Consider the following 23,692-nt stretch of genomic DNA (forward strand, 5'->3'; position numbering starts at 1 on the left):
TATCTTTGAGTGAAAAATCACCAGAACGAAATTTGGCAAACCATTTTTGATCCTGCCGTTCTTTTATGGCTTCGTCGCCATAAACAGCACATAACTTTTTGTGAGCTCGCGATGCGTTTTTCCCTTTGCGAAAATAAAAAAGCAAAATATGACGAAAATGTTCCTTTTGATCTTCCATTTTTCAACGAACGCCAAAGGAAAACTACACAACCAATCAAAAAACTTTTTTTTACTGATTGACAGCTAAATTGCCAACTATCAAATAACAAAATGTATTTTACATTTGGAATACGCCAGCAAACCATCTGAAATCCGCAATTACTTAGTTGCCAACCCAATACATACAAACAGAGCATATACGAGTATATAATCATGTTTGGACGATATGGATACACGACATGGTGGGTCTTAATACACTTAAGAACTATACTATATATATCTAATGTTATTACTTACTCAAATGCAAAAAAGAGTGCACTGGTTCCCGTTATCAATATGCAAGTTAAATAAAAAACGCCCGTGTGTGGTGCGGACATCAATAATCCATCGCAGTAAAATTTATTGCGCCCAGCAAATAACTCCCATTTCCGAGTTATCCTCGTGTTCGGCGCCATATTACCACAGCAGCAGCACAGTAAGTTCATTGGTGTTCGTATCGACTTGCAAGCAATCTCGGCAGCAGATGTTCGTGTAATTTACCGAAATTTAGCCTTACTAAGTAACAAAGTAATTTTTCTCATTTGTCTTCGATGTTTATGTATTATATATTTCAATGAACTCTGCATTTATTTCCGTTTAATACACAAATAATATCACATTTATTGTCAGTATTTTAAAATGCAATATGAATATATATCATTAACACCTCAGTAAATTTTTCATTTAATTTGTTTTTCAATTATCTCACTGTTATTTTCGCTTCCATTTTGCTCTAGCCATAATTTTCGTTTCCTTATTTCGCCATTGCCAATATGGACGGCAGAACATTATAAGAAAGTGGCTTTTCGTTGAATTGTTTCTATGCTGAAGTTAAATAACATCTCTTTCCAACATCTCTTATTGTTCTGAATCGCTTTCTTCTATGCATTTTAATTGACTTTTTAATTTCCTGTTAAATACAAAATTTTATATACATATATGTACATAAACAAATTAACTTAACGGTCTAGATTTGCTTATATACAATAATACAATATTTCCGCTTTGATCCATATAAATGGTTAAACCATTTGTTACAGTAATTTTATATATAATATTATATAATGAAATAAAATAAATGTTTTCCTTTTTTGTTGCAGTAACCTAGCATCAAAAGAGTTATGCCGAAACAATAATTCCTAATGGGCAATGACCATCTTATGCAAACAAGCAAATACATCAAATATTGTATGTATTAGACGTACCATGTGTCTAATCTTATCTTTGATTGTAAAAACAAAAACGAAAGCGACTTGGTTTTATCTACATTAATCAAAATCGAATTTCGCAACTCAACATGACTGTTTCGATTTCTCTAATGTATTAAAAACCAAGAGATATTGCATCGGTACTAATGTACTTTAAGTCCTACATGTGCCAATGTCAATGTATATGAACTAGAATTTACATGTGAGTACGTATATGTATTTGTATAAGTGTATCTATCTATGACCGCATTTACCACTTATTGCCCGAATTATAGAAACGTTTTTTTTACATGCACGGCGGGCATAGCATTCCTGTTGACATATCATTGCATGCACGTGACAGCTCAAGATATGAAACGCAAAAGAATGCACGTGACAAGCCACACAATTGTCCTTGTTTTAGATGAGAGTCTAATAGAGTAAATATGTAATATAAGTACACAGTTACAAACAAATATGTGTACTTATGTATTCAGCATTTGCAATAATATAAAGGTATATGGTACATATACAGACGTATTCATATTACAAGAACAATCAAAGCGAACATGGAAATCCATGAATATAACTTTGGCAAAAGTATTTTATTTAAAGTTTGTGCATGGTTAGAGTTTTTATAAAACGCTAAAATTGGTGATCATATGCACGCAGTCCCGTCGACACGGGGGTGATTCCTCTGTGCTCGGAATTCTCGAAGGGTCCCGTATTTTCCAAAAAGTTAGGTGAATAGTTAACAAGTAAAAAAGGGCTAAGTTCGAGTGTAACCGAACATTTTTTACTCTTGCAACTTGCAAGGATCAAAGCAGGGAAAATACCTTCAGGTGTTAGGAAAACTTTATGTTAAAAAATGTAGTGAAACAATGCAACATTCAATATTCGACGAAATCGTAAATGGATTACAATCAAATTTGGTATATAATTAAGATATATTATAGGTCACAAACTCACTAATTTTATTCATACTCCCACACAATTTTTAAGAAAACATGTTCATTTAATTTTATTAAAGTATCACACATTTTGTCAGGTGGAAAGAAAGAAATTATTATACAGGCTATATTGGGGACAGAGATTACTGAGCATTGCTGAGATATACTTAGGATCACATTTTCAAGCAATTTTATAAATATATGTATAACTCACACATTGAACGACATGTTTTCGGTATAAGGTTTGTTAGAATAACGAAAATCAATATATGTAGTTTTTCGCAGTTGGGGTAATCGTAGAGTAACTTCACTTAATTTCGGATTTAAACTATAGTATATTCAATATTATACGTTCAACTCCACCGCCCAACCTGAAGCTAGAAAATCAATTCTCAAAATCAAAATTAGGTATATTAACAGAATAAAGTGCTCACTGAGTTTCATCAAGGTACCTCACATACCCTCACCAACATATATGGAGTAAAATCAACTGGATGTTTGAAAATTCTGTGATTATTATAGGGGGGCATTTTGACAATTTTCAAAGGCACTATTTGTGCAAAATTTTGTCCCGATATATTCTTTGGTGATTGATTTATATTCTGAAAAATGTAAGAATCATATGGAATTAAAAATTTTGCTATATGGGCGTGATTGCAGACCGATTTCGCACCGTGGCATGAGAATGTGCAAATTTGAGTCATATGAAGAGATATACATTAAACGTATTAGAGGCGGAGCCACGCCCACTTAAAAAAAATGTTTAACCTTTGATGGCCTTTCCCAATGCAATTCCCTGTACCAAATTACAGGTTTCTATCTTGTATGTAAATGTAGTGCTTATTTATGGTATTTTATAGATTTTCGATTAATGGTGTTTTGTAAGCGTGGCAGTTACAGAAAGAAAACTACAATTTTGGAGCTAATATTTTCGGATTTTTCTTAATTTTCCGAACTATTTTTCTCTTGTCCGCATTTGTGAAAATTTTATTTGGCGTTATATTTTTAAACAAGTAAGAAAGGGCTTAGTTCGTAGCCTTATTATTGAAGGTAATAAACTCACTTAGTTTTATTGCTATATTTTACTTCCTGTCAGCGAAAATTATACTAAAATCATTGGGGGCATAGAAATTGCATTTATTTTGGACATTGCTAGGTATACATGAGAACTTACATATTTTCGTGCAATTTTATAAATACAGTGACCAAAAAAAACCTTGTACAGCGAGATGATTTGTCTTTCAAGTGACTTATTTCCTAAACTATTAAAACTTTTGAGTGGCAGTGGTTCGATCTACGAATACTAGTAACAAGTTTCATTAAGATATCTCAATTTTTATGCAAGTTATCGCTTGCATGGACGGACGGACGGAAGAACAGATTTTTATGGTGTCGTTCAAAAATGTTTAAATATTTTCAGTAGCAGCGCACAACGTTGGGAAATTCTGAAATCCAAAATCCCCAATTCACTTCACCTTCTTCCAAATACAAGGTGGTCTACCTGAATCGTGGCCGTCAAGCCATTTGCGAAACATCTTCTCGAATTCATAAACGCTTTGAAAGAGGTTAAAAACTCTTAACTTACGGCAGAAACTCGTCGAGGCGTTGATGGAATATTAAAATATATAAGAGCAAATTTGAGTGCGTTTTAAAGGCCTTAGTATGATTTAAAATCATTCAGCCCATCAATGAAAGAAACTTGGTTCTTCAAGAGATCAATGTCACCATCGACGCTATATATAATATTTAGAAATATCAAAATCCTTTTTGTGGCTTTGCAATTTCTGCGCGACCAGTGGAAAGTAATTTATAACGAATTCAAAATTGCTGCAGAGAATTTAGAGCATATCGAGACGATTTTACCATCAGCAAAAAAAAACAAACCACGTAAACTACCTACATGAAGAAGTGGGTGAAAATAGCAGTCAAGAAGAAATCGAATTCAAAAGAAATCGTTCTCATTTCTATGGCAGTTCCACGATATGAAAGATGAACTCAACACAGCTGCAAAAAAATGTACACAAAAATATTCCGTTGATGTACCATATCTGATAAGTTGTCCAAGAAAGCTATTCACCTCAGACACGTTTACGATGCAAATTTTGAAACCCGTCTGACTCCTTACAACTCATTGAATGCCACAATGCTCGAAAATTAGGAAAACTTTTCCCAAATATTTGCATCGCTTTGAGAATATTTTGCACTTTACCCGTTTCGGTTTCAAATAGTGAACGTCCATTTAGTGTTTTAACAAGCTTCAAGAATTTAAATCGATCATGCTCGTCACAGGGCACGATTTCAGGACTAGCTACACGGTATTATAGACGAATTCGCTGCCGCCAAAGCTCGAAAAGCTCACTTCTAAGTTCCAAATAATTGAATATTAATAATTGAAGATTGGAGTATTTTAAACTTCATGTTCAAAACCTTGATAGTCAACAGATATCAAAACAACCGTTAATTAGATCGATAAATAAATGTTTGAATGAGATGTTTCTGTCTTTTTTATTAACTATCAAGTCTTGCTATCCTAATATTCATACATTCCGGTATAATCTAAAAAAGTATTTTTGACTGAAAGTCTATGTATGAACATTATTGATTTTCAAAATCGTACAAAACAAATTTATTCCACCCAACGACAGCAATAAATCTAAATAATTTAATACAAATGTGATGAGAGCATAAAACACTACGTCGTATTTGACTTATTCTTCAAACACATAGAAGTAGTAAGTGGGAAGATAGTTAATAAAGTTTAAAGTATTAGAAGTATTTACCCCTGAGCCCAGTTTGGTAGTTACAGAATAATATTAAAGGGGTCTTCTAGTCTAGAAATAAAAAAAAATTTATTTTTATTTATTTATATTTTATATTTTCACAGATTTATCTGAAATATTTTAGAGAGTATTATTTATAGACTTGTCTGTCTTTTAATTTTTACTATCTTTAAAAAATGTGCTACAAACATTTTTTTTTCAGGCAGTCACCATTTCGTGAAAATAAAAATGTTCCAACTTTTCTGTAGAACCAGACATAGCGATATTATTCTAGATTAATAATTCTTTTTGTTTCAGATTGCTAGGAGAGTTAAAATCGTGGGTATGGTCACTTGCCCATTTACGACTTCCAGGCATGTAAAAAATTAAGTTCAATGTCAACTAATAAAGTTTATTTCACGAATTAACAAAAGTGTTTACAATTTTGTTTACAATTGACATGCTGTCCTATGTTCATTCTTCTCATCTCAAAAGAATTACGTCATAAGGTATGGTACAGTATGATGCAATTTGCTTTTGTAACAATTGTCACAGCATAAACTAAAAAAAGGAACAGTAAATATGTCATAATCTTGTATTCAATCATTCTTGCGCCAAACCAAAAAATTTGCAAGAATTATCGAAAAATAGCAAAAATGCTTGAGAAAATATACTCCCCCAAATCCACCAAATTAATTAAAAATCATGGAGAAACAACTTAATAATTGTCGAAATCCGACTATAACCTTTCAAACCCCAAATACAAATAGTAGATTAGAATATCTGTCAATTGGTGGGATATTTTAATCCAATTCAGAGAACAACTTGCAAAAAATTGCATTTGTAGGATGACTAACAATTGCCTCATCCAGGATTTTATGCGACTCCCGTGCCCATTGGATGATTTTCAGACAGAAGCCAGGACTTCGCTCCTAATCCCCGTCAGGTGATGGAGAACCAGCACAAATGCTTCGATGCGACATTAAAGTCGTAGGGCCTCATCGAACTTCAGGAAAAATAATAGTAATTAAAAATTCAAATATTATGGATGTGATTTATAAAGGGGTGTGAGTACCTTTAAATGGATCTGTAGACTCATGGCGCATTACCCGGCGGATTTTTCACGTTCGAAAACAAAAAAGTCACAGCGAGTAATACTGCTAGCTTGAATGTAACGGCGGATTATCGTGGTGAATCCATAGATTTTCTGCCCACAAACCCGTCGCTTACAAATCGTTTTACGTATACGCCTCAGAACAACCCATTCCTTATTGACCGCTTGACCCTATGGAACGAATTTATGGTGAATCATCACCGGAGTAATCAAAGAAAACAATGAGCATCACTTTTTTGACAGACTTTGATGTGATTTTTCGATTTCCAAAAGGATCAGATATTTGTAGTAAAACACAAGTAAGGAAGTTCTAAGTTCGGGTGTAAACGAACATTTTATACTCTCGCAACTTGCAAGGATCAAAGCCCGGGAAATTACTTCAGGTGTTGGCCAAATTATTTATTTTATGATATGAATTTCAATTTTATATCTTACACATTGACCGATATTTCCGGTAAAAAGTCAACTATAGGCAACATCGACTATATGTCTTTGGCGTGTTTAGTGCTTGGTTTATCGCGCTTTTAGTATTTTTTAACAATACCGTTATATGGGGAGTGGGCGGAGTTGTCACCCTACAAATGCTAAACACATTTGCTTCCAGTGAATTTGGTTATTATAGCTTTAGCGGTTTAGGAGATATGCACATTAAACCTATTAGAAGGCGGGAGCACGCCCTGCAGATGACCCTCCTTAACGCGATCCTGTGTACCAAATAACGGTCTTGTATCTTATAGCGGAGCTTAGTTATGGCAATTTATTTGTTTTTGATTAACGGCGTTTTGTGGTCCGATTACGCCTATCTGCAATATCAACCGTCTTACGGTACCAAGAAACATGTGTACCAAGTTTCATAAAGATATCTCAACTTTTACTCAAGTTACAGCTTGCACGGACGGCCGACGGAACCGTCTATTCATCCTGATCATTTAAATATATACTTGTATAACCCTATATCTAACTCGATTAGTTTTATGTGATACAAACAACCCTTAGGTGAACAAAACTATTATACTCTGTAGCAACAAGTTGCGAGAGTATAAAAACTCAAGGAAAATAATATCACCGCATTTCACATATTTATAGACTTCAAGTCGGCATAATATATTATAAAAAGATGGCTTCTCTACCAAGCTTTATATTAGTTTGCATATACCCAATAAATTAATTAATCTCATTAAAGCCACAACGGCAAACGTAAGAAATGTGGTGCGAATCGGAAACTCTATATCAAGTGAGTTTATTTCGAAAAACGGCCTACGACAAGGGGATGGGCTTTCAAGTCTATCAATCTTGAGCTTGAAAAAGTGATAAGAGACTCTGGAGAAACACCAAAGGTACAATATTTTTGAAATCGACTCAAATTTTGGCTTACGCTGATCATATAGACATCGTTGCGAAATCAGTGCACCACAGTATTGGACAAAACTTAAGCGTTGGCGAGCAGAACTTTGCAGTAGTTGGCGAGTTTAAGTACTTAAGAGTAAATATTAACAATACGAATAACATATCAAAAGAAATCAACCAAAGGATAATAGCTGCTAACAAATGCTATTTCGCGCTAACACCTACAGCGTCGCACCCTCTATAGATCGGTGAAAATTTCAATCATCCACATACTGATTGCAGCAAGCGAAGACCCGCACCGGATTGTGGAGCAAGCTTATCTGTTTTTCAATTTTTTCGTCATATTAAAAACACCAGATTTTATCGATTTTAAATGGACCAGCCCGAGCTAAATTTGATCGGATAGTATAACACAATTGACTAGGTTGTAAATTATTATAATGCACAAATTTGCTATAAAGAATGAAGCAATGGAAATAAGTACATTATTCATTTTGGGCATTTTTAATACCTGATCACGGCACCTGATCCGATTTCTTTGGCCCCGTCAACTGATAATAGGGACGGATAGAGAAGGAGATATGCCAAATTCACATCGGATATCTCTAAAAATGTAGGACTAATCGCGTATATACAGTCTGTAATTTCTAAAATATACTTTTTTTTTCAAAACGCTATAAATCAAATTTTGGATGTATTTCAATGTGCACAGTCTAATTACAGATATATTAAGTGAACAAGTATTTGATTCATGTAGCCGCACAGGTGCACGTTAATTAGAGACAACAATCTAAGATATAGGTTGAACAGGTGAGTGGCAATCAACAAAAAAGTGAAAATTTCAAAATATAGGTTGAACAGGTGAGTGGGATATTTTCACAGTGTATGTTAGGAAAGTTTGAGTAGCCTCACACACCAAATTTTGTTGAAATCGGACAAGTAGTTCCTGAGATGTAGGATTTCCCCTAAATAATGGCGGTGCCACACCCCTTGTCTTATTTTTAGAACTGCTTCTATAAGGCCTCTCCATATCACCTTGGTTGTTAAAGTTAATGGTTGTAGCGCATTCATTAAGTGAATTATCACACTTTTAGTTTTCAAAATAACCGTTATATATGGAGTGGGCATGGTTATTATCTGATTTTACCCATTTTCACAGCGTTTAAATAAATGCTAAAGAAACTTCTTGTTAGTGAATTTAATTGTTTTAGCTTCAGCGGTTTGGAAGATATATACATTAAGGGGGGAATAAGGTTAATTCGTGCGAAAAAGGCATATTTTTGTGATTTTCAATTGATATTTCAAGAAAATTGTTAAAATTTTTATGGATAAATATTTTAAAGTGTGGCAAATGGCAGCAGTTATTCGAAAATGTCTCGGAAAAAAGGAGGGTTGCGGCGTTCCTAATAACACGGTGCTGGATCATCCGAAATCGTAAAATCAAGATTCATTCGTTCCCAAATAACGCCCAAAGAATTTTTAAAAATTGCGATTTTTTTCGAAAAATCGGTTAATTTCTTTTTTTAAATTATTTAATTATTAACTAGTTGGAAAATAACTCTCCGACGTTACCTCGTAAATTGTATGCAATCTTGAAATGTTATGTATTCATTCAAAATAAAAAAAATAAAAACCGGAAAAAAAGGTAAAACCCTTTTCCATACGAAAATCTGTTAGCCCACAGGTTTCTCTGGCTACTGCGATCTCCTGCACCAAATTACAGTTTTGTACCATAATTTAGTACTTAGTTATGATACTTTATAGGTTTTCGTTTATTGGAGTTTTGTAAGCGTGACAGTGGTCCGATACCACTCATCTGCAATACCGATCTCCCTTGGGTGCCAAGGAACATAAGTAGCATGTACTATTATATGGTACTCTGTAACATAGCAACATGTTGCAAGAATATAGTTAAAAATGTGCGTTAAGTGTGTTAAACATGGTAAAATAGCATGCATTAGTTTTACAATTTTTGGACTTTATATACAAATATATATATATATATACGTATATTGATTAATCTGAAGAACCTTCCCTATCCCGCCATACCATGAGAACGCGGCACCAAAGAAATCGGAGTTTTGGGCGGGCTTGAGTAAATTGGGCACGATTGCAATTTAATTTTGTCGCTAAAAACTAAGGACAAATGGATATTTCTTTCTGATTTTGAAAACAATTAGTACAATTTAAGATATGGGATCAAAATATTCAGTATGTATGTACGTACTACATAATCATGGAAATTTTATTATTATGTATTGTGTTTCTTAACTCTTATTGAAGGAAAAGCTCTATTTTGCTGATTTCAAAATAGCAAATTAGTGATCTAGAAATCCGATATTATTATTTACGATCAGTTAAACGGGATCTCCTGCCGTTAATGTTAATTCACCGAATAAGTTGGTTTATTAAATTGAGCAGCCAGCTGATTGAAGGATAAATGCAGACGAACTTACACACATTCATACGTAACTGGTTGGAATCCCTTTTAAGAATATTTTGCCCGCACAAACGTTTACAAATGGTCATTATTTCTATGACAAAACCTACATTCAAAACATGTTTTTTATTGTTCTAGATTTGTCTATATCTAGCACTATTTAATACACAATTGAAAATACCATACATATTTAATTGCACATTGTAAGTCACCGTAGTTGAATAAAAACAAATAAGGCAATCGGATGTGCAACAATTATTTAGGCGCCTTTACAAAACGGAAAGGAAGAATGCAAATAACCAACAATACAAACAATAGTTAAATAGCCCGGCTATTGTCCAAGTAGTTGCCGTAGTTTTTAATCCTTATATTCATACACTTTCACACACCAATACACACATACATACATATGTTCACAGTTGTGTTCAAAATGGCGATAGTGCGACTTTTTTGTACGCGCAAATAAGAATTATAGTTCCTCAAAAGAGTCACTGAGTGTCAGTACGAAAGCGGTATGGAGCATTCTACGTTAACACAGTGATTGTGTATGTTGTAAATATTCAACTTTTTAAATTTTAATATTTATAAGAATACTCATGGGGGTCATAATTTAAGGTAGGTGAAAGAAGGAAATTAATGAACAGAACTAATTGGTAATAGCAACACAGAATTTATCGTGAATAAAATCATTATTTGATAGTGTGGCTACTGTTTGTGTTTTCTAAAATACCGTTATTCAATTAATACTTTTAATAAAGAGTTTTTGAAAAATTTAATTTATGCGTTATATATTTTCAAATGACAATTTAAAATGTAAAATGTGACATGTAACTTCACTTTTTTTAATTATTGAATTTCAATGATAATGGCGAAAGTGAGGCACATAAAAAATTAAAAGTAAATATTGACTTAATGTGTGTATGCCCATTGTTTATAAATGGCGAAAGAGCTCAAATTTTGTTCCAATACCAAGAAAATCGATTTTACCGTAAAGTCTAAAGATTAATATTTCAATAATTAAATTGAGGTAACATATCAAGACCAATAGAATTAGATATAATTCTATAATCTATGTATGACGACTTCATCAGTCGGATGTTGCAATCTTGTCTCTATCATTCTTGGTAACATATAAGGAGGGGTTGAAGGAACTAAATCGAAGGAACCAATAACATTTAATTAAAAAAACATAAGTACAAGGAACGGCAAAAAAATGTTGGGCTTCTATGAAAATAGTTTCAAGCTTCCAAAAATAAAAAAATAAACCAGAAACATGTAGCCTAAAAGGATGGACAGACGAATACACAAAATTTTCATTGAATTCCAATTTATGTATGTACATACCTCTATACAAATGCATCTTTTCTTTATATAATTTGTATGTAGATACAATTCTCCGATTCTTTCGACCAACCGAATTTAGTTCTGGTTAAAGGAATAATTTATTAAGGTTTAATCAGATGAGTTTTTTATACGCAAGGCACTCCAGTGCAAATGTCGTATGTATACATACACATGTTATTCCTCTGAATATTGGTCAAACCAATAACTGCCTAGCTGTGTGTACAGATGCAGCCGAACATTATATACTCTCGCAATTTCAACGAAATTGAGATCCGATTACTATTATATTTTGCATCCTATTATCTTATAATACTTAAATACTTAACTAACTGAATAATAATATTGGAGCCGGTGGGAGGTCCATGTCGATACAATTATTATACTCTCGCAACTTGTTGCTACAGAGTATAATAGTTTTGTTCACCTAACGGTTGTTTGAACCACCTAAAACTAATCGAGTTAGATATAGGGATATATATATATAAATGATCAGGATGAAGAGACGGTTCCGTCCGTCCGTCCGTGCAAGCTGTAACTTGAGTAAAAGTTGAGATATCTTTATGAAACTTGGTACACATGTTTCTTGGTACCGTAAGACGGTTGATATTGCAGATAGGCGTAATCGGACCACTGCCCCGCCCACAAAACGCCGTTAATCAAAAACAAATAAATCGCCATAATTAAGCTCGGCAATAAGATACAAGACTGTTATTTGGTACCCAGGATCACATTAGGAAGGGGCATCGGCAGTTTAAATTTTTTTTTAAATGGGCGTGGGCCTAATAGGTTTAATGTGCATATCTCCTAAACCGCTAAAGCTATAACGAAGCCACTCCCCATATAACGTTACGAACTGTTAAAATATACTAAAAGCGCGATAAACCAAGCACTAAACACGCCAGAGACATTAAATTTTATCTCTAGGATGGTATGAGATGACTTTATTGGAATCGCGTTCAAAATTAGTCAGTTCCTTTTTAGGTGAAAACCCATATCTTGGGATCTGATTAACCGATTTCAAATTCGGTAAATAAATCGGCGAAATCGGATTACAACAACACCTATTTCCCACATAACACCATTTTAAATTCCATCTGATTTCTTCACTTTCCAGTATGCAAATCAAGCAACAATGATTATATCGGCGTAAAACTTTGCGTGAATAATACTTTTAAAGTATGCCACCTTGTGACTAAAAATTATCTAAATTGAATCAAAACTGTTCAAGCAACTAGGTACTGAATATGTGGACCCCAGTGCCTATAGTTGACCTTCTACAGAAAATATCGGTCAATCCACAAAGAAATCTCAAACGAGTATACCATTTGACTTTGCGAGAGTGTAATATGTTCGGTTACATCCGGCTGTCTTTCTTGAAAATTCACTATAATAGTGTCAACAATTTCGGTTTTCAACCGAACTGCATTGTGGTTGAAGTGTTGTCAAATATCAACTTTTGTTGGCATTACGGTTTTCAACTCTGCGCCAGTGGGGTTGACTAGAGTATCAAAAAATTTCAACTGCTAACAAGCAATTGGTCCCAACATGTTTGTCATTTATTTATTTATTTACTCTGTGTGTTGATTTCATTTCAAACTTGATTTTGATCGGTGGTGGTGGTTGTAGCGGCAGAATTTGATCGGTCAATTTGTATGGCAGCTATATGCTATAGTGGTCCGATCTAAATAATTTACCATTGTGCCATTGGCTTAAACAATAGTCCGTAACAAATCTCTTTAAATAAAAAAGTTAGCCATGCAAGGACATGGTTTTGACCGTTCAGTTTGTATGGTAGCTATATACTATAGTGGTCCGATATCGGCAGTTCCGACAAATGAGCATTGGGGTTTAAACGACGTGTTAAAAGTTTCAGATAGATATGTCAAAAACTGAGGGACTAGTTCGGATGTATGCAGACAGACAAATGGATATGGGTAAATCGACTGTCGTCATGCTGATCATTTATGTAGGCATATATTTTATACTTGTAGGGTCTCCCGGAGTTATTGAAAAATTTTAAATTTCAATTATTATCAATTTGAATAAAAGTAGGCGTAAAGTCATTTACAATATACAAAAAAAAAATATAGAAGGTTTGTATAGTGCAGCGGTACTATGCTTTGCAATCCGTCATTTTGGGCGGGGAACTCAAACGGAATTTTGGCGGCACTCCCCCGAGTAGATGGACCATTATGAGGGCGGTTGGTAAATATATTAGCCGAATCTGAAAGTATCGGAAGAAGACCTCACCATCGAGATCCATATGTTCGTGTTGAAGAAACAATCGCGGCTGTTGCATCGTCAATTCAGGGAAATCGCAGAGTTTCAACAACCAACTTATTGGCGTAACTTGGAATTAGCAGACGGTCATTACAACGGATAATTCATGATGACTTATGACTTTCCATACTAAATTCAATTAACAAACCGGTTAAACCCTCTAGATGCCTATTCGCCTGGAATTTAGCCAAAAAATAGGCCGCAATGAATAATTAATTTTCTAATTAGGTTTCGCATATGCGTGGCTGATCAGGGAGGTCATTTACGGTCCATAATTTTAAAAAAAGTTAATTATATTAAATAAAATAAAATTTTCCACACAGTACAAAAAAATATAATGAATTGATTAAAAAAAAAAAGTTATTACGATTTGTTTTAGTAGCAAGATGCGTTAGCCACCCTGTACAAAAACAATTATTTGAAAATTGACCACAAATTTTCATTTAAAATTTAAACAAGACAAATTATAATTACGTCTTCAAATAAGCAAACTTGTTTAGCCGAAACAACTTGAAAGCAATAAATATTAATATATAATGTATTCAAATTTTTACATTTTAAGGTTTGTTGTTACAATTACTTACTTGTATTAACGAACCATCCAATTGAAAAATATTTCCGTTACATGTACATGGGTATGTTAAAATATACTAGGAAGGAACATTAATGTTATTCATGTAGGGCTGATTACTATTAAAAAAAAGATAACATCACTTTTAATACCGATTGTTGCATATTGATAAAACTTGATTTTTTATGAGTAAAATATATCATTTTAAAAAACATTATTATGTGAACGCGCACCATTATAGATACATCCTCTCATTTCCAAATATTAAATTTTTGGTCACAAATATATATAGTATATATAGAGATTTTTATATACAAAACATAGGTAGATATGTTCACGTGCAAACAAAATTTCAGTACCAAAAGTTGCGAGTTCACTATTAACATCAATATTATATCTGGTTACAACTACCGAACATGGTTATTTTATCCGTAATATACTTTTTATATGCTGAATAAAACTTTATTAATGGAGTTAACAAAATTTACATTTCTACTGATGACACATTTGACTAAGCGTAGTTTGGTACAAATTCACATACTTACATATAGCAATCTATATACATTCTACATTCAAGTACCTAGCACAGTGTTGCTGTATTTTCTTATGAAAATTTACTTTGACAAAGTAAACTATGAGACCAACTCACACTACCACACATTGACATAACTAAGCCTTTACATAAAAGGGCACGTTCACAAATTTATCAAGGCTAAAAATAATTGGAGTTGGAATTTCAGCAGATTCACAATTATCCGATTTTACTCCAATCATGTGAGTGCGCACCACCTGTTCGTTTTATCAAATGATGAACGTGTCTGCTTCACTTATTTGTTTTCAAACAAAATATATACTATAGTCAAAAAATAATTATACCTGTATGGCATAAAGGCACACTAAAAACTTCTGATGCTCATATACATACATACACTTAAGAACATTCACAAAGGTGTTTCGCCTTGTTCAATTAGATGCACCAAATGCATGTTAATATGTACACAAACAAAAAAAATCATGTTTAAATTTCATGTACCACTTCCTTCATCACAAAAGAAAACCATTTCATTTTTATAATTTTACTAATATTAATGCAAAACCAAATATACCATGCTGTACCACGACTATAGGCCAAAAAATTTGGGTGTTCCCATTTGCGAAGACATAATTTAACAAGTTATCTTATAAATTAACCAAAAACTTCAACAATCGAAACTGTCTCGCAGTCTCGAAAATGAGGGAACCTTTTTCATATAAATCTAATTAATAAGAGATAAAGGCGTATAGTTTCGTTAGAATTGTTTTCTCGAAATACCAAAACACTTTTCACCATTACCGACAAATGCGAAATGAACAAAACTGGTTAAATATTTGCAAAGCGATCCACATTCTACCACATACACAAAATTTCTGCTCCAAGAGCCTTGCCACTTGATTTTATTATATATATGTATAGTTATGTACACAGCTAGGAAGTACGAAAACATTTTGTACATAATTTTTTCCTTTGAGTGCAAAAGCAAAGAAACTCAAAAATTCTATGTAAATTACCATGATTCAATTATATGAGCTTGTATTAGAACGTAGCGTGCTTCCTCCTACGAAAGATGTGTTGGCAGCCATAATGTCAAAAACACTGTTTTTGAATGAATGAATTTTTTGTTTACAATTGGATAATTTTCTGTAATTTACAATCTATTCGTATTCAGTTGTCACTCAAAAACGGATTTTCATTGATTGAAATCTTTGAAAATTAATTTTTGAATCATAAAATCAAAACAATACAAAGAAATACCGCTGATTTTGACATTCATCCAATTACTTCTGACAAATTGTTGTTTTTGGGCTATCGATACAACCTTATATAATTAATCGTGGTAAATTACCGTGAGTAAAAATAATATATGTGTGGTATTAAGGTATCAGGTGGAAAAGTTCTTATTTATCTTCCAAATAACAGGTGGCTCACAGCTAAATAGGTGGCTCATAGCTGTGTTAAGAGAATAAAATTCACAAAAAACGAGAATAAGTTTTGTGTTGTCATTGCAATTTCAATAGATATAATTGGTATTTTGACGAAAATTTGGCAGTCCTACCTAAGCTTAAATATCGATACTTGATCAGATAAAAAGCGCATGCGCGAGATATCACAAATTCAAACCAGCTGTTATTGACATTCTAGTGAAACCTATTAGTGAAAATCTAACAAATATTAAAATAAAGATTTTATTTAGAAATATGTAAATTTTATGGCATATTAAGAAATACTAAATTTGTATGAACATTTATATAACAAAATGGAAAATTACCGAGATGAAAGTGATCAAGTAGTTAAAGTAAGATATTGAATGTCATGTGTTATTGAGTATCTAACAAAATATTGTTTTGCAGTTAAAAGAAGGTATACATAAAAAGTTTGCGGACTTGCGAGCGGCACTTCAAATGAGGGAAAAGTTGTTATTTAGGCAATTGGAAGTAGTGGCATCAACAAAGCAGCATTTAACGGAATGTGGGGCAGAAAACAATATTCTATTTAAATCCAGAACAAATGAAGGTGATGACATAAAGATAATATTTGAAGATGAAGCTGACCTACTTCGTTCGATTCGATCCTTCGGCCGGTTTCAACTAGGGTCCATGGTTTTAGCTCTTAAACAAGAGGATTATATAACTCCCAACTGTGACCATGAAATAATGTACAAAAATATTCAATCTGATGAAAATCAAAGCAACTTATTACCTCAAAAAAAACAATTTTCCGAAGTTTCCGATTCTGTTTCCGTTGATTTTTCTAAAGATAAAACTTTGATTGAACATAATGTAAAATATATAAATGATTCCATAGTTAATATAACACTTGAGGAAGCTAAAGAACTTATAAGAAGAACTCAAGTGATAAATCAAACGGCAATACATCAACTAAATTTGGAAGAGTTGGATGATGAGCTGGAATCTCCTCTTTTTGAAGCCGTATCTAATTTGAGCTGCGATTCTTATAATAAGAAAAGTGAAAATGGTAACATGCCAAATCTATCGGCCATATCTTCTGTTAAAAGAACAAAAGCTGTTCGAAATAAACCTAGAGTTACCATTAACAATTGCAACGGAATTATCAACCTTCGTAATATTTCTAGCGTAACAATAAATTGTAATAATGAGAAATGTGACCATCTTGACGACGTGAAAGTTTATAAGAACATGGCAGATATATCGGAAATTTCTACGCCCGGTTCATTGGATTCGTCCTCCAATCAATCCAGTAATTCAAGCTCTAGATCCCAATCGAAAAAAGCCAAAAAAGACGCAATTAATACAGAGAATCACATTGAAGCAAAGAAACAATCTAGTCTACATTTACATAACGTATCAGTGGTTCCCATAAATAATTACTCTACAATATCTTTCGAAGATAATGATAGTGGTAATACTGCAGCAACCGCCAAAGGTGATGAAATAACTTGCGACTTTTACAGTCGCTTGTTTAATGAAATCAAACGTAACATGGATGAAAAAAGACCACCGGTTGATATGGGGATACTCAGAAAAACAGTATCATTACATCCACAAAGAGGATCAACCGAACAAAACAATCCAAATCCAGTTTTTTTGGAAGAAACTTTACAAACAGAACCGCAATTAGTTTTAAAAAATTTTGAAAATCTTAACATTTTTTTAAAAAATGACAGACACAATGAACCAATCTCTTCAGTTCATATAGAACATTGGTTATCAGAGATTATTAAAGATACAGATTTAGAGCCAATGCAAAACAATGAAATATTAGAACATAGCAAATTGAAATAGTAATCATAAAAAATTTCCCGGTTTGTTAACGTAAAGTCCAGTATTATGAAAATTCCACATTATTTTAATGCCCATCACACCTATTAATGTTTGTATTTCTTATATAAAAAAATTTCTTCATAACTCAAAGTCGTAGATTAATAATAAAACCCTCACGTACATTTTTACATAAATAAATAAAATGAACTCATTTTATAATGAATTTGAATAGGTTCTATTGTTCTGTATTTTATAAACGTTTTTATTATAAATATGCAATCAATTATGTCAATCAAATTGAGTTAAGCAAATTAGACATTAACATATGGAAGTGATGTGTACAATAAATAGAGAAAATAGGTGTAAGCTATAACAATTGACTATTTTGTCCCAAAAAATATTGAAATTGTTTAATCAAAACTTCTTTTGAATATTCTTCCATAGAATTTATTGATTAAAAATATTAAATGGTTACTTCTGTAAAAATAATAATACAAGGAAATATTTCGAGACATTTCGTTTAGCTGTTTTAATTTAATTCGAAATCTTCAGATAATGTAGAATCCTTATTATAACCAAAAAAAATAAAATATAACCATCTCAAAATTACTATAAGGTTTTGGAGAAATGCTTGAACTTGAAATTAAAATTACGATTACTTATTTTTTACTATGTGCACTGTGTTGTGTACTTGTAAGCTATAAAGAATTGACTTTAAATCTGCCATTATTTACCTTTTTATACTCTCGCAACCTGTTGCTACAGAGTATAATAGTTTTGTTCACCTAACGGTTGTTTGTATCACCTAAAATTAATCGAGTTAGATATAGGGTTATATATATATAAATGATCAGGATGAAGAGACGAGTTGAAATCCGGGTGACTGTCTGTCCGTCCGTCCGTGCAAGCTCTAACTTGAGTAAAAATTGAGATATCTTTATGAAACTTGGTAGACATGTTTCATGGTACCGTGAGACGGTTGGTATTGCAGATGCGCGTAATCGGACCACTGCCACGCCCACAAAACGCCATTAATCAAAAACAAATAACTTGCCATAACTAAGCTCCGCAATAAGATACAAGACTGTTATTTGGTACACAGGATCACATTAGGGAGGGGCATCTGCAGTTAAAATTTTTTTTTTTTAAAGTGGGCGTGGTCCCGCCTCTAATAGGTTTAATGTGCATATCTCCTAAACCGCTAATGCTATAATAACAAAATTCACTGGAAGCAAATGTTTTTAGCACTTCTATTGACGGTGTGAAAATAGTTGAAATCGGGTGGCAACTCCGCCCACTCCCCATATAACGGTACTGTTAAAAACTACTAAAAGCGCGATAAATCAAGCACTAAACACGCCAGAGACATTAAATTTTATCTCTGAGATGGTATAAGATGACTTTATAGGAACCGCGTTCAAAATTAGACAGTGGGCGTGGCACAGCCCACTTTTAGGTGAAAACCCATATCTTGAGATCTGCTTAACCGATTTCAACCAAATTCGGTGCATAACGTTCTTTTCATGTTTCTATGTCATAGTGCGAAAATGGGCGAAATCGGATTACAACCACGCCTATTTTCCATATGACACCATTTTAAATACCACTTGATTCTTTCACTTTCCACTATGCAAATCAAGCAACAATGATTATATCGGCGTAAAACTTTGCGTGAATAATACGTTTAAAGTATGCCACCTTGTGACCAAAAATTTTCTAAATCGAACCAAAACTGTTCAAGCCCCTAAGTACTAAATATGTGGACCCCAGTGCCTATAGTTGACCTTCTACCGAAAATATCAGTCAATCCACAAAGAAATCTCAAACGAGTATACCATTTGACTTTGCGAGAGTATAAAATGTTCGGTTACATCCGAACTTAGCCCTTCCTTACTTGTTAACATTAAATTCATTTATCACGCACGGCATTAACAAAAAAAAGGCATTGGTTTGTTTATCAGTAGTTTTACGGTTTTTGTTTTTAACTTTCGACAATCAACATAATAAAATGATCATACATAGATATTTTGGTATTAATAAATGTACATACACATTTAAAAGTAAACTTAATTCTATGCTATTTGAGTTCTGACAATATATCTAACAAGGTAGGAGTAAAGTACGTTATAATGCAATCAGCTCCTGCTCGACGAAATCCTTTCATCGTCTCCATTAGAGCATCTTTTAAATCAAACGCACCATTCTCAGCAGCGAAATGTAGCATAGAATATTCACCACTGACCTGATATACATACAACGGATGACTTGGATAAGTGTCTTTTGTTTGACGCAATATATCAAGATATGGCATGCCTGGTTTAACCATCAACATATCTGCTCCTTCCATAACATCCCTATGAACTGCCCTAATAGCCAGACCCTTGGAGCCACTAGGAAGTTGATAGCAACGACGATCACCGAACGCTGGCGCAGACTTTGCTGCATCGCGAAAAGGACCGTAGAAATTCGAGGCAAATTTCGCAGAATATGACAATAAAGATACTCTATTTTCCAAGTTTGCTGCTATCAAGGCTTCTTTAATTGCACGAATACGATTATCCATCATATCCGAAGGGGCTACAATATGTGCTCCCGCAAGTCCATAGGAAACAGCAACCTCTGCCAAACGGTCAATGCTCTGTGCGTTCAAAAGTCCATTTTCACCAAGTATACCACAATGTCCGTGTTTCATGTACGGACATAGACATACGTCACAAGCTATTAAAAGATTTGGAAACCAGTTTCTCAACAGAGGTAATGCTCGTATTACCGGATTTACATCGGAGTCTGCATTACTAGCTCGATCATCTTTCAACGAAGAATCTACAACACCAAAAAGAAGTACTGAAGAGAGTCCTCTGGGTATTAGCGGTTCGATAAACTTCCGTAATTGATTAACGCCCATTCGTGATTGACCTGGCATACTTTTAATAGGTTCGATTGCATCGTCATCGCTTATCAAAAATATCGGGTACATTAAATTGTGTGGAGTTATTTCACACCCTGATTCTTGCAGCATTCGCAAGGTTGGATGATGAATTCCACTGTGCAATTTTCTTTCCATAATGTATTATTTTAGTATCCGCTGTGAATATAGAAATAACTTCGTTTTAACATTTTTAGCCATAACTAAATGCTTTATTGATTACCTAAGTACTTCGTTTGTTTGTGTTGCGTACACAGTGTACCATGCTACAACGAGTTTGCCTTTGAATGGGCGAATGCGTGACTTGCGACATAAATGACTTGCGAACCGAAAACCCATATCATAGCCGGTATCACTCAAAATCGCCTAACATTTGCTTGAATAATTTCATCACATAGCTATGTATGTAGAGTTTACATTGTCTTCATACTTTTGCTTTGCTTTGCGTCAGACATTAGTTTTGACAGAAAAGTTCGATGTGAAGTTTTGTAAGAGTACGTTCACATCGCAGCGAAACGCGACAACATGTTGGGCAACTCTCCTCTTTTTACACTTTGCCAAGCAACAGTGTCCATTTTTATTATCGATTAGCACGGAAAACAAAGCGTTCATTCTGGCATACCCGTTGCTTTCTTCGCTTCGTTGTTTAGCTATGATTTGTCAAGCAGAGTGTGGAAAGTTGTATGTGAATGAGTCATTAGACTCGATAAGCTTAACAGCGGCAAAATTGCCACTACTGGCAATAATTGTAAATTTTGTAATTTAACATGTCTGTTTTCAAATTTAAAAACATTTTATTGCGTTAATGTACGAAATATATATGCGGTATTGCTTGTTTCTGATATTTTTTTCACATTTTCACAAATTCACAACAAATATTTTCACAGAACATTTATTTATTACCTTATTAAAATTGAACATATACTTCATCACTTAAAACTCACATACAGAAGCACAGTGGCCAAAAATAAAGTGAGGCTCTTGTCATGTTGGGTTCAGACCTTTGTAATTTAAGATCGACTCAACCATTTTTCAAAAGAGATTATACAGAAATAAAATTGTGAATAATTTTACAGTACACAAGCTTATTGTAAAGCAACCAAAAAAAAAAACTTTTCCCTGCACTACTTTTCTTTTAAAATACTTGGTTTATTTATGATTTTTAATTAAATTAAATACTATGGACTTAGATTTTATCTCGGAATTGTATTTAACCATGACTATTTTCAAATCACATGAAGATTGCTTACTCATCTTAAAGGGCAAAATTGTGGAACGTAATTGAAAAGGTGGGAAATAAAACTTAACTCGGTAAATTCGTTATTAATATAGTAACGGTATATCCACAGCCTATTTAAATCACGGTATCCCATATAAACGAAGAGAGAATTGTGAACTTGTCCCCGCAACTATTTTTCTTTGTTTAAGCAGAATATTCTTTATATAATACGACTATTACAGTTTTCAACTCCACTCGTTTGAATTGAAGTTGAAGCAATTAAACCATTGTATACATCTTATGCAATGAATTAAACTTTAGATCAACCCAACTCTGTTTTGGTATTACGATTTTAAACTATTTTCAGTCGAAGTATGATTGGTGTTGCCAACATTAAAAATCAAGATTTGGCAGATAATTAAACAGCTAAAAAGTTGTAAACGAAAGTTCAAAACAATTTAATTTAGTTTTTACTCACAAAAAGGTAAATAGTTATTAAAATGGACATTAGTTTTGATTTATATTACGACGAAAATCCAAATCCACACGAACTTAGTAACACCATGTAAGCCAAAGTTTTATTGAAAATTACCATAAATGGCTTTTAAATAATGTTTGTAGCAGATTCATAAGTTATTTTCGTCGTAAATGAGATGAGGAACATTACCACAAACTCTCCATTTCCTTGCTGCCGGTAGCTGTGAAGAATGCATATTAATTTTGGGCTGAATCAACCTTTTTATTTGATTGAATAAGATTATTGTTTATATCTTTTGTTTTATTAATTGCTTCGTTAGTAATTTATTACAGAGTATATGAGAGGAGATACAAATATTAATCCTTTTATTGTATTAGTTTTTCAAAACATAATTCAAAATTGTATCGACTCTTTATGTTCCAAACACTTTCCACGGTCCCTTAATTTTATTTTAATGTTTCCAAATTGTAGCTTGTCTCGTCCAGTTTTGGAAGTTTACTCCACGAACTCAACAAACTTCACCTTTCTATGGATTTGTACAAAGTAACTGATCAAAATTGTTTGAAATAAAAAATAAAATAGTTCTTTTTACCCATTTTCCATTTTTATTACTATTTATCCTAAATAAAGTCATTAATGTTTAACTACAACTGCTTGTTAGCAGTTGAAATTTTTTGATACTCTAGTCAACCCCACTGGCACAGAGTTGAAAACCGTAATACCAACAAAAGTTGAAGTTTGACAACACTTCAACCCAAAATTTTTTTTACGGTTTGATTTGAAAACTATAATACATACATAAAAATAATTTATTAAAAGCTGCCGATCATCCATTCAGACTTACAATAGATATAATACAGGATTCATTCTTACAATAGATATTTTAAAATAGACATATAATACAGGATTCATTCTTACAATAGATATTTTAAAATAGACTCCAAATGTTTAAAAGTGAACATTTTCACCTTTCCTCTCATGTTCCGTACAAGTTTCTCTTATAAACCTTCGAATATGGTCCGTAATCATTCTTTCAGTACACTGGCCTTAGTAACGTCTCTCAAATTCCATTATATCTTGATGGAAGCGTTCTCCTTGT

The 23,692-nt window shown here is 33.2% G+C and overlaps 3 protein-coding genes and 1 long non-coding RNA gene across 19 annotated transcripts in view; 2 read left to right on the forward strand and 2 right to left on the reverse strand.

Moving 5' to 3' along the window:
- Window positions 1–15,859, reverse strand: part of app (Palmitoyltransferase app) — a 29,244-nt gene extending 13,385 nt beyond the window's left edge. For 2 of the 16 annotated variants that reach the window (XM_036363903.2, XM_036363882.2), the window contains exons 1-3: window positions 15,297–15,517; window positions 14,204–14,309; window positions 457–1,108 (exon numbers count right to left, since the gene is read on the reverse strand). In XM_036363903.2, the coding sequence (XP_036219796.2) occupies window positions 457–644 (188 nt within the window). In that variant the 5' untranslated portion in view covers window positions 645–1,108; window positions 14,204–14,309; window positions 15,297–15,517. The other 14 variants (XM_070111596.1, XM_036363910.2, XM_070111598.1 and 11 more) reach the window with 14 other exon arrangements.
- Window positions 15,860–15,973: 114 nt separating this feature from the next.
- LOC106617588 (uncharacterized protein PF3D7_1120600) lies at window positions 15,974–18,488 on the forward strand. The gene is made up of 3 exons (XM_014234889.3): window positions 15,974–16,074; window positions 16,148–16,523; window positions 16,579–18,488. Exons 2-3 carry the CDS (start codon window positions 16,485–16,487, stop codon window positions 17,989–17,991), a joined length of 1,452 nt encoding a protein of 483 aa, XP_014090364.2. The 5' UTR covers window positions 15,974–16,074; window positions 16,148–16,484; the 3' UTR covers window positions 17,992–18,488.
- A 1,431-nt stretch (window positions 18,489–19,919) lies between these two features.
- On the reverse strand, window positions 19,920–21,326 carry Pbgs (Porphobilinogen synthase). The gene is made up of 2 exons (XM_014234890.3): window positions 21,120–21,326; window positions 19,920–21,055 (listed from the first exon to the last, which is right to left on the reverse strand). Exon 2 carries the CDS (start codon window positions 21,032–21,034, stop codon window positions 20,048–20,050), a length of 987 nt encoding a protein of 328 aa, XP_014090365.3. The 5' UTR covers window positions 21,035–21,055; window positions 21,120–21,326; the 3' UTR covers window positions 19,920–20,047.
- Window positions 21,327–22,509: 1,183 nt separating this feature from the next.
- On the forward strand, window positions 22,510–23,188 carry LOC118681096 (uncharacterized). Its single transcript, XR_004976699.2, has 2 exons — window positions 22,510–22,680; window positions 22,737–23,188. It is a non-coding gene; the product is annotated as an uncharacterized lncRNA (long non-coding RNA).
- Window positions 23,189–23,692: the final 504 nt, after the last annotated feature.

Source organism: Bactrocera oleae, chromosome 6 (genome assembly GCF_042242935.1).
Source record: "Bactrocera oleae isolate idBacOlea1 chromosome 6, idBacOlea1, whole genome shotgun sequence".
Lineage (NCBI taxonomy): Eukaryota > Metazoa > Arthropoda > Insecta > Diptera > Tephritidae > Bactrocera > Bactrocera oleae.

What these genes read in the sequence shown, in the direction of transcription:
- LOC106617588 (XM_014234889.3), top strand. Translation starts at nt 16,485, where the DNA reads ATGGAAAATTACCGAGATGAAAGTGATCAAGTAGTTAAA. An exon ending in AAAGTGATCAAGTAGTTAAA is followed by an intron (nt 16,524 to 16,578) that starts GTAAGATATTGA and finishes ATTGTTTTGCAG; the next exon opens with TTAAAAGAAGGTATACATAA.
- Pbgs (XM_014234890.3), bottom strand. Translation starts at nt 21,034, where the DNA reads ATGGAAAGAAAATTGCACAGTGGAATTCATCATCCAACCTTGCGAATG.